The sequence below is a fragment of the Chiloscyllium punctatum genome, chromosome 13, assembly GCF_047496795.1.
Source record: "Chiloscyllium punctatum isolate Juve2018m chromosome 13, sChiPun1.3, whole genome shotgun sequence".
Classification (NCBI taxonomy): Eukaryota; Metazoa; Chordata; class Chondrichthyes; order Orectolobiformes; family Hemiscylliidae; genus Chiloscyllium; species Chiloscyllium punctatum.
Genome location: NC_092751.1, coordinates 90,390,647 through 90,402,673, shown reverse-complemented (window position 1 = coordinate 90,402,673; position 12,027 = coordinate 90,390,647). Strand labels below are relative to the sequence as shown.

Below are 12,027 nucleotides of genomic sequence, written 5' to 3'. Positions count from 1 at the left end.
AGGATTCCTAGCCTCTAACTGCTGATGTGGCTCAAGTATTTATCATGGTGCAGCATAGTTTCTGCTCGTTGGTATGTCACAGCATGGCCAAGCAGGAAACAAAGGTCAACCAACAAGGCAGCAGGGAGAAATGTGGCCTGACTGTCTGATTTGTGTAATGGAACAAAAAGGCAGATTACGTAAAGGGCAGTAAAGGACAGGATGGTTCTGGTTCAATTAGTCAAAAAGTATGGTGCTGGAAAAGCACAGCAGGTCAGGCAGCATCCAAGGAGCCGGAGAGATGACGTTTCGAGCATAAGCTGTTCATCAGGAACAAAGGGATGCCACCCCCTCATTTCTGATGAAGAGCTTTTGCCTGAAACTTTGATTCTCCTGCTCCTCGGATGCTGCCTGACCTGCTGTGCTTTTCCAGCACCACACTCTTCAACCCTGATCTCCAGCATCTGTCATCCTCACTTTCTCCGAGTTGATTGTAACCCTATGAAAGCAAAAATTGAAATCAAGACGATTCAAAGACTAAGTATAAGCTGGGGTTTTGGGTGCAACTACCTCTGAAGGGATATTGCGAGGGTGGTTCCTGCGTTTGCTGATAGTCACTTTTTTTGCAGTGTTCAGACAGTGGTTAATTTGTTCAAATTACCATTTTTACCAACTAGCTGCTCTTTATTCAGAGACCGCATCCTCCAGAGCTTATGACACAGAAAGCATTGGTGCATTGTAAGGCAGTTCTAGCCAGTCTGCAATCAGTAGCCGGCCTGGAACCTACACTGGCCTAGGCTACAAATGGCTGTTCTGTGTGAACCACTAAATCCTAAATAATAGCCAACACATTCCAGTGATACTTCAGCCAGTAAACTGCATCCAAACAAGGAAGCAAGTTGGTCTCAGGTGACAAAGCACTGGGTGGATGCAGCCTAAAAAAAAGACAACAGATGCAGACTGATAGAAAACAACAGCCACGTACCTCCTTAAATATCATGCTTTTGGCTTTGTCTTTGTTGACTGAGATTTCCCACACACAGACAACACTGCTTGTCCCTCCAGTGACAACAGTTGTTGCGTTTGGAGACACAGCACACAGGCATTGCCCCCAGTCCGACAGGCATTCAAATACAGTTAGACTCTGCAGCGGAAATAAGGTAGCCATTTTTATTAACATGTAACACAATTCAGTTGGTCCTCAATGACATTGTATCACTTCGTGTTGGACAAATGACTGAAGTGGTGCCATTAACCCGGATGCTGTTTCCTCCCGACATGGAATGCAATCCCCTTTCTCGCTCAGTTTCACAATTCAGTTCACCTGTTCTTCAACCTTCTGCCAATCACACTGTGCCACCCTGAAGGGGAGATGCAGACTCTACAATGCCATCCTCCGGCTGACACCGTAAACCAAGGCCATCTACTCAAATTAATGAAATTCGGCCCATAAAACTATTTAAAGGAGAGCAAGGGGACCTCTCCCTGGTGTTAAGGCCAATGGAAACAGACCCTTCATCGATGCCAACCAGATATCCTCAATTAATCTAGTCCCATTTGCCAGCACTTGGCCCATATCCCTCCAAACCCTTCCTGTTCATATACCCATCCAGATGCCTTTTAAAGGTTGTAATTGTACCAGCCTCCCACCACGTCCTCTCGCTCCTCATTCCACACACGCACCACCCTCTGCGTGAAAAAGTTGCTCCTTAGTTTTTTTTAAAAGCTGCCATCCTTACCTGGTCTAGCCTATGTGTGACCCCAGACCCATAGCAATGTGGTTGATTCGTAACTACCCCCTGGACAAATAGGGATGAGCAACAAACACCCACATCCCACAAAGTAATAAGGAAAATCTTCCCCCCTCTCACCTTAAACCTATGCTCTCTAGTTTTGGACTCCCCTATGCTGGGGAAAAGACCTTGGCTATTCACCCTATCCGCATCCCTCATCATATTATAAACCTTTGTAAGGTCACCTTTCAGCCTCCAATATCCCCAGCCTATTCAACCTCCCCCATTGCTCAAACCCTCCAAACCTGGCAACATACATGTAAATCTTTTATATCTTTGTTATCTTAACTAACACTGCCAAACGTGATGTTCTGGCTGTTATTTGTGGGACATTGTTGTGCATTAATTGGCTACTGCATTTAGTAATGAAGGTGATTCAGGTTTGTTCTTTATGCATGATTTACAGTACATTACTGAAAGCCCATGCAGCAAAACCATTCCAACATTACTAGGCATCAATCTGCACTATTATCTTGTGAAAAGACACTATAGTGTTAATTTATACCTACTGAACGTTTGCATAAACACTAGTTAACTATCTGCAATTAACCTGCAAATCTGATTCAGTATTCCTTGAATAAACGCTTACATTTATACATGGTTGTTCATAATCTTAGGATTTCTAAGGGACTTGACAGGAGAAATGCTGAGAGGATGTTTCTCCTCCTGGGAGAGTCCAGGACCAGAGGGCACTGTCTGAATAAAGGGACGCCAATTTAAGACTGAGATGAGGAGGAATTTCTTCTCTCAGAGGGTTGAGAGTCTTTGGAGCTCTTGTCACAGAGAGCTGTGGGGGCAGTGTTCTTGTGTGGATTTTATGCTGAGATAGAAGGATCCCTGGTCAGTCAGGGAATCAAGGGTTACCGGGAAAGGGCAGGAAAGTGGACGGAAGGAATGTCAGGTCAGCCTTTATCTTAGTGAAAGGCTGAGCAGGCTTGAGGGGACGAACAGCCTACTCCTGTTTCCATTTCTTATGGTCTTATGCATCTTGGGACATCCAAAAGCATTTAATAGTCATTAAAGCACTGTTTGAAGAATAGCTGTTGGTTTAAGAAATATGGCAGCAAACTTGCACACAACAAAATCTGAAAACTAGCAATGAGATAATATCGGAATAATTCGGTTTTAGTAGTTGATTCTTAATTATCTTAGTGAGTAATATAACCGCTTGAGAGATAGAGAAGAACAGTTGACCAATCCTGACTTTGAGCTAGTTACAATATCACATACCTTCTCAGCACCATAGTTCCCCAGAGAACAGCTGAAGTCATCATATCCCCAGCAAAACATTCTGCTCCAATCTGGTGGAATCAGTAATTTATTCTTCTCCACAGCAAGAACACCCTTCTCAGTGTGTACAATGTGTCCAACAGCTCCTTTCAGTAGCTCTGTGTGAAATGGGTTGAGGAAAAATTTATGGGAGAGGAATAAGGTGTTGTATTCCATATGGTGAAGGATGGAAGTGGATTGAACCGTACATACATTAATTCACAATGATGCATATTACAATCCTGTGTCTCCTAACCAATTCTATTCAGTTTCTTCTCTATAGTGAATCCCCAGTTAACATCCATTATTCAGTTCATAGAATCCCTACAGTGTGGAAACAGGCCATTTGGCCCATCAACTCCACACCAATGCTCCAAAGAGTAACCCACCTAGACCCATTCCCCTACCCTATTACTCTACATTTCCCCCGACTAATGCACCGAACCTAAACATCCCTAAACACTATGGGCAATTTTCCCATGGCTAATTCACCTGACTTGGATATGTTTGGACTGTGGGAGGAAACCTGGAGGATTCCCGTGCAGACACTGGGAGCATTTGCAAGACTCCACACAGACAGTTGCCCAAGGCTGGAATCGAACCAGAGTCCCTGGCGCTGTAAGGCAATAATGCTAACCACTGGGCCACTGTGCAATTGAATTAGCTTTAATTGAATTGAATTAGGTTTATTGTCATCTGTACTCAAACGAGTACTGTGAAAAGTTTACAGTTGCCACATTACAGTGCCATACTCAAATGCAATTTGATAAAATATATAATCATGCAATACAACAGCTAATGCACTTCCCTAACTGTAAAGTACTTTGAAACATCTAGTGGTCATGAAAAATGCTACATAAATGCAAGTTTTTCTGTTTTACAGTGATCACAGCAGATTATTGAGGAGAGTCAGAACACTGTGCCCAGTGTGTTTTGGTACTGGGGAGACATGGACTAGATTCCCCCCCAATCCAAACTGGGAGGACGGCAGCTGGGAACAGATATCAAGGGAACAACTTTCTCCCTAACACTTGGCTCAAATCACTGCGCCCATCGGTCAAATTCTCACCTGCCTTCTTGGCAATCATTGGGTCCTTCTTGAGGGGACCAGACCAGAGGAAAGGTAATGACATCATTGAAATAGAATAAAGATAGAAATCCTCTCTTTTACATCTAATAACGATTCCATGTTTTCTTTGTCTCTACACAACCCTCTCTTGCTCAATGGGTGACATACTCCCCACACTCTTCGGTTTTCCCCTTTCCCTACCATAAGTTCCTGACAGCGCTGATCCAGGTTGGGTGTGCTTTAACGTGATAGTTCTCCAGGGGGTCATTCTGCATTCAGTAGCCTGGACAATGAATGCAACATGCCTGGTGCTAAGGCATCGCAGCATAAACAAATAGAGTTGCTGGGTCATAATTACAGTGGGGTTCCTGATCCATTTCTTCCTTCCCAACTAGCAGCCAACACAAGGACATATCGAAGACCCCCATTACTCTTGGTCTGAATAGGCAAGTGAAGGTCTTCCCAATTAGAGACTCAGAGCAAGATAACATCACTCAAGCAATCTATGAAGGGTGGCCTACCAAGCCACTATGTGTGGGAAATACTTATTGAATCATGTTTATTTGTCTAAAAGTTAACATGAAATCAGTTAAAATCACTCCTTTGAGGGGTTGAGGTTGAATGGAGCCATTATTTGCAATCAATTGTGCCCTGATTGATTTTTGCTTCTGACAATGTCCAACATTAGCAAAGACAGACATAACAAGACTCACAGGTCTGTATTTTAAATACCTTTTACACTAGAGGGTTTGAGATTCTGCGAGTGGTAGAAGAAGGGCAGGGCAGCAGGAGAAGAGGCAGCAGACTCCTTTCCCGAAGAGTGCTTTCCTTGGGCATTCCGCGCAGGATGGGCTTTAGTGAACAGCTGGAAAAGAAAGCCGCCATGAATCTCCTTATCTTACAAAGCATGAGCTACATTCACACTGCTGGCCTTACTACTTAACTGATGTCATGTGGAATGGAGATGAAGTCTCAGAAATAACTCCCTGTCACTCCCACTGACTACTTTGACAGTGTGAAAAATCCCACAACACCAGGCTATAGTCCAACAGGTATATTTGGAAGTACAAGCTTTTGGAGTGCTGCTCCTTCATCAGGTAGCTACCCAATGAAGGAACAGCGCTCCGAAAGCTAGTACATCCAAATAAACCCGTCGGACTATAACCTGGTGTTGTGTGATTTTTAATGTTGTACACCCTAGTCCAACATCGGCATCTCCACATCATACTCTGGCAATGACTTGTAAGCAATTAGCCAAAACCTCCACTGTACATTGAAGGGCTTATGCCCAAAATGTCGATTCTCCTGCTCCTCGGATGCTGCCTGACCTGCTGTGCTTTCCCAGCATCACACTCTCGACTCTGATCTCCAGCATCTGCAGTCTTCACTTTCTCCTCAAATATACATGTCCAAATCTCTGGATAGACACAATCTGGTTAAATGCTCCCGTTACTCTTGTCCTAAAAAAAGGCCCTTAGCTCCTCAGGATTATGAAACTCCTCCACTGTACTTCCTGTCCTGGTACAGCATTGGATTCTCATTGCAATAACCCAAGAGCTGTGATGTAAATGACATCATCTGAATGAGGAACAGGAGTATGCCATTTGGCCCCTCAAGCCTGTCCCACCATTTGATAAGATCATTCCTGACATAATCATTGCCTCAACTCTTCCCTGTCTACCTACTTGCTATGTATTGGCCACCCCATGTTGGATCGGGCAAGAGGGGAAGATGATGTGGGTGTTGGGTTGGGGGGTGGTGTAGAAAACTGCAATTTTGGCTTTGCAGGATCTGCCACTGGATTCTGACCCAATAAGCAGCTAGGAGACAACTTTAAAATCTTTTCAAGGGTTTGGGGGAGCAAGAGAGAGAGAAAAACGGATGACAGACAGAGAGACAAAGAGAGAGACAGGCAAAAGTGAGGACTGCAGATGCTGGAGATTAGAGTCAAGATTAGAGTGGTGCTGGAAAAGCACAGCAGGTCAGGCAGCATCTGAGGAGCAGAAAAATCGATGTTTTGGGCAAAAGCCCTTAATCAGGGATGAGAGAGACAGAGAGAGAGAGACAGAGAGTAAGAGTTACAGTGAGAGAGAGAGAGACCGAGACCGAGACCGAGATCAAGACCGAGACCGAGACCGAGACAGAACATATGGATATTCCTTCTGCAGACCAGACAGAATAATTTGATATAACGAAGGCTGTAACTGCCATACAGTGGTTGTTGAAGGATACATACCCATTGTGAGAGGCCCATCTATTGGCAGGAACATTCTAGTCAACGTGGGTGAAAAGCCGTAATAAGCTCCTTAATTCCCTCAGCTCCACAAGGTGTTTAACCTGGTCACCTCAAAAATAGCATATGGGCAGCACAGTGGTAATGGAAGCTCTGGGGTCTGCTCTCCTTCAGTGCATCACAACTCTCGCATCCCCAAGGCCCCAACCTTAGTTGCAGCTTTTTTAAAACAAAAATCACAGTAAGACCAGCATTTGTTGCCCATCCCTATGTTCCCTTGAGAAGGTGGTGGGGAGTTCACAAGATACATGGAAATGTGAGGCTCCAATTGAAAGATTATTGACAACCCACAGTGTTGATGATTAAGTCAGAATTATCCACCTCCTGTCAAACCTCACCGTTTCAGTGTGGAATAGCTTTTCGATAGCCAGTTGGGAATTTTGGATACAATTTAAAATTTAGTATTGCTGAAAAAAAGGAAGATTCGCTGTCAAATCTTGGGGTCATCAGGACAGAATCACAAGAATACCAAATCTCCAAGGGAACAACAATTTATACTGCGTGAGAAAAGGGTGCGGATTTGGTTGGAAATAGATAGCAAGCAGTGATATCAGATTGACCAGCCATGATACAATTCCCTTAATGTGTCATTCTATTGATTTTTGAAAATTCATTTTTGTTGGCTGGGCCAGCATTTATTGCCCATCTCGAGTTTCCCTTGTGAAGGTGGTGATGAGTTGCCTTCTTGCACCGCTGTAGCCCATCTGCTGTAGGTTGACCCACAATGCCTTTAGGGAGAGAATTCCAGGATTTTGACACAGCAACAGTGAAGAACAGCGGTATATTTCCAAGTCAGGCTGGTGAGTGGCTTGGAGGGGAACTTGTAGGTGAAGGTGTTCCCATATATCTACTGCTTTGTCCTTCTAGATGGAAGTGGTCATGGACTTGGAAAGTGCTATCTGAGGATCTTTGGTGAGCATCTGATGTGCATCTTGTATATAGTACACACTGCTGCTAATGAGTGTTGGTGGTGTAGGGAATGGAAACTTGCTGATGTGGTGCCAATCAAGAGGGCTGCTTCTTGAGTGTTGCTGGAGCTCCACCCATCCAGGCAAGAGGGGAGTATTCCATCACACTCCTGACTTGTGCCTTGTAGATGGTGGACAAGTTTTGGGGAGTCAGGAGGTGAGTTACTCACCACAGTATTCTAGGCCTGAGACCTGCTTTCATAGCCATTGTGTTTCTCTGGTGAATCTAGTTGAGATTCCAGTCAATGGTGATCCCCAGGATGTTGATATTGGAAGATTTGTGATGGTAACACTGTTAAATGTCAAGGGGCAGTTGTTGGATTGTCTCTTTCTGGTGATGGTCATAGACTGTCCTTTGTGTGGCGTGAATATTACATGCTAATCATCAGCCCAAGCCTGGATATTGTCCAGATTTTGTTGTACTTGAACTTGGACTGCTTCAGTAACTGAGGAGTCACAAATGGTGCTGAACACTGTGCAATCATCGGCGAACATCCCCACTTCTGACCTTATGATGGAGGGAAGGTCATTGATGAAGCAGCTGAAGATGGTTGGGCCTTGGACACTACCCTGAGGAACTCCTGCAGAGTTGTCCTGGAGCTGAGATGACTGACCTCCAACAACCACGACCATCTTCCTCTGTGCCAGGTATAACTCCATCAGCGGAGTGTTTGCCTCCGATTCCCATTCATTCCAGTTTTGCTAGGCTCCTTGATATTGGGTAGTCAACCCATTATTAGACAATTTTACAGCCTTACTTCAAATTACATTTATTTCCTTCTATCCCACTCTATGGCTAACTGTGTTTAAAGTCATTCTTGGACATTCTCCTGGATAACTCTCGATCCCATGAGAAAGAAGTTGTCTGACATAAAGGCTATAACAAAACAATTCCCAAGATGTTTGTGTCTTCCAGCACTTACTTATCAACACACTCCTGATTAGCAGAATGATTACGAATTTCTTCAGAGCTGTTGCTGCTTCACCATTGTAACTTTGACAGAATTGTGGCAAAAAACTCCCACCTGATGTGCGAAAATAGGATTTCTGATACAATCCGATAACGTCCCAGCAATGAAGCATGAGAAACCCCAAGATGATTCCTGGTCAACGTCTCTTTGTTTTCTGGCAAATTCTTTTTTTCCACATTATTGGGTGAGCTATGTCTCAAAGTAAATCTTCCTCTATCAGAAATACTCAGGATATCAACACTATGTCATACCATGTGACCTGAGGGTACAAAGCTCTTATACTCCACCTCACCCTGGGATCATTTGAAGCATGTCACATTATACTAAAAGCATGCTCCTCAGCTGTAATGTTTAATATTATCCCAGACATTGATGTGCCTGTGAATGCAATGTTTTTACATAATGGCCAGTTGGAATGAATATCTGTTGCATATCATTTAGTTTCTCTCTTTTTTTTGAAGTGAACAAAAGGTCAGTTAAAATTTAGAAATCAAAAGACTTTTTAAACCTGTACCTGTTTAGGGATCTGCCCAAAGTTACTGACAAAACCCATGACGGTAGTCTTTTTCAAAGGGTCTTTGATGCTACGGAGATCAATCTGGTCGTCATAGAAGTAAGGATGGAAAACATTAATAGCTTCGACTGCTGCTGATCCTTGCTGCTTGTATCCAAATATCAAGTCTATCCAGTGATGGAGATGAGCAGAGACACAATCACTTTCCAGAGCCTACAAGGAGAAAAGAGACAAGAAAGTATCTATTTAGTCTTTAATTGTCACTCTATTTTAATTGAGCCTTCATTTTCACTTTATTAATGCCAGCGACGTAATTTCAAACTGCCTTGTTTGTTTGCTCATTTCTGAAAAGTTGTTCCTAAAAGTTCTGTTATCCTTAGGGACTCATACATATTCCAAAATTAGGTGTTTGTAATATTACATAAGCAGTGCTTTATATGGTTTTGGGTGAAGTCGGCATTATAGAGTCATTAATTCAGCTCTTTCCCAAGTACTTAGCTGGCTATTTGGTAGTTTGATTGATGGAGTGTTTCATTTGCAAATTAAAATAATGATGAGATTTTAGACTTATGCCCAGTCTGCCTATTCAGATGAAAGGAAAGTCAACGAGTCATACAGCATGGAAAGAGACCCTTCAGTCCATCTAGTCCATGTTAATTATAATCTGAAACTAAACTCTGCCTGCGCTTGGCCCATATCCTTATAAATATTTGTTGTTCATAGTTAAAATCACACAACATCAGGTTATAGTCCAACAGGTTTATTTGGAAGCACTAGCTTTCAGAGAGCTGCTCCTTCATCGGGTGGTTGTAGAGAATAAGATTGTAAGACACTGAATTTATAGCCAAACTTTACAGTGTGATGTAACTGAAATTATATATTGAAAAAGACCTGGATTGTTTGTTAAGTCTCTCATCTTTTAGAATGAACATGTTGGTTTCAGTTCTTTTATATGTAAGTCACAAAACTTTTTTAAATGTTACATTCTCAAGTGAATTTTACCAACTGACCATTCGAAACGGGAACGTTCTTTGCTTTTCATGTACTTATTCAAATATTTTTCACATTCATCACTTCCTCTGGTTGTTCATTCCACAGACAAACCACTCTCTGTGTAAAATAATTGGCCCTCATGTCTTTTTAAAATCTTTCTCCTCTCATTATAAAAATATGCCCCTTAGTCTTGCAATTCCCCACCCTATGGAAAAGACACCTGCCGTTCACCTTAGCCATACCCCTCATGTTTTTGTAAACCTCTGCAAGATCACCCCTCAACATCCTACGCTCCAGTGAAAAGAATCTCAGCATACCCTGTCTCTCTTTATAGCATGACATTCCTGGCAATATCTTGGTAATTCTCTTTTGAGCTTTCTCCAGTTTAATAATATTCTTTATGAGGAAAAGGATGATTGTTCTCCTGGTGTTCTAGCCAATGTTTATATCTCAACTGGCATCTTTGAAACAAATGACCTGTTAGTCAACCCAAATTGTCTGCCATGTTTCTTCATGACTTTGATTGTAATGTAAATTTACCAGATATGAAAGCTTCAAATAAGTGCATGTTCTTTTCTTCCTTTTTAATTATGATGTCCCAGGAACAGACATTATAGGAGAATATTACTGAGCCTGAAGGTAAAGCTCATGTCTGATCAATAGTTTCATTACGGTTGTCTAAGGGCCAACAGCTGACCACTGCATTCAAGAAGGCAATGGGAAGGTGATGCCCTAGTGGTATTATCGCTGGACTATTAATCCAGAGACGCAGATAATGTTCTGGGACCCAGGTTCAAATCCCACCACAGTAGATGGTAGAATTTGAATCCAATAAAAAATAAGAACGTACTGGTGACCATGAAACCATTTCATTCAGGCAAGTCAATTTACCATCCTCATCTGGTCTGGCCTACATGTGACTCCAGACCCACAGTAACGTGGTTGACTCTCAGTTGCCTTCTGAGCCTCACATCGCCAGAGACCCGGGTTCAATTCCCTCTCGGGCAACTGTCTGTGTGGAGTTTGCACATTCTCCCCGTGTCTGCGTGGGTTTCCTCTGGGTGCTCCGGTTTCCTCCCACAGTCCAAAGATGTGCAGGTTAGGTGAATTGGCCATGCTAAATTGCCCATAGTGTTAGGTGAAGGGGTAAATGTAGGGGAATGGGTCTGGGTGGGTTGCTCTTCGGAGGGTCGCTCTTCGGAGGGTTGGTGTGGACTTGTTGGGCGGAAGGGCCTGTTTCCAGACCGTAAATAATCTAATATAAAAATGGTTTTCAAGAAGGCAGTTTACCACCACCTTCTCAAAGGCAACTAGGTTGGGGCAATAAATGTTGGCCCAGCCAGCAACGCCCACAAAATGAATAGAAAAAAGCAAGTGTTGTTAATATCTGGTGCAGTTAAGAGTCCTTAATAAACCTAAAAGGAGGGGTATCGCACTGCCTTTTTTTTTGCATCTATCCAAACCCAACTCAAGATTGTAGCCATGAAACCTAACTTCCCACTAACATGTTGCATGATACCTCTAATGTAACTAAACAGACAAGGGGATAGTGGGGGAAAAAATGGTCACAAAAGGTAAGTTTTAAGAAGTTTCTAAAACAAGGTAGAGGGGTGGAGAGGTTTAGGAAGGAAAGTGAAGCTTAATCCTCCGAAAAGAAGGTGGAACCATCAAAATTAGGAACCTACTTAGCCCAGAATTGGAGAAGCACGGATCTCCTACACGGCTGGAACGTTACTTGGAAAAGCATGGAATTTTGGTGGTGGAATTTTGACACTCCAGACATTAAGTCCCTTTAGCAAGGAACCTATTGTTACAGTAATTTCAGCTGCAAACAAACATGTGCGTGTTGTTCCTACGCTACACAACAAACAGAAGTTCAAAGTCTCTTTGTGCAACAGCAGAGGGATCAAATAGCTTCCATAACGTTCATTTTGTATGGTTAATATTGACTGAAAGGTGAATGATAACTCTGAGTAGCCTACTTAAAAAGAACACAGGAAATTCCAGTTTGCAGGCTGAGATTAAACAACACTAGCATTCTCCCTGTAGCTTGAGTCTAGATGTTCTGATATGTCCAAGTAATGATTGCAAATTGAGCAAATCCATCATGGAGTGCTATTACTCTGGTTTTCTCTTCCATTTGAATCAATATTTCTTTCATGTCTACAATAATCCCCA

At 42.8% G+C, this 12,027-nt stretch overlaps 1 protein-coding gene across 1 annotated transcript in view; it reads right to left on the bottom strand.

Moving 5' to 3' along the window:
* wdfy4 (WDFY family member 4) overlaps positions 1-12,027 on the bottom strand; it is a 312,072-nt gene that overhangs the window by 26,589 nt on the left and 273,456 nt on the right. The window contains exons 55-58 of the mRNA XM_072583190.1: positions 8,857-9,069; positions 4,843-4,975; positions 3,003-3,160; positions 965-1,123 (exon numbers count right to left, since the gene is read on the bottom strand). Coding sequence (XP_072439291.1) covers positions 965-1,123; positions 3,003-3,160; positions 4,843-4,975; positions 8,857-9,069 — 663 coding nt within the window. The remainder of the gene's footprint in view (positions 1-964; positions 1,124-3,002; positions 3,161-4,842; positions 4,976-8,856; positions 9,070-12,027) is intronic.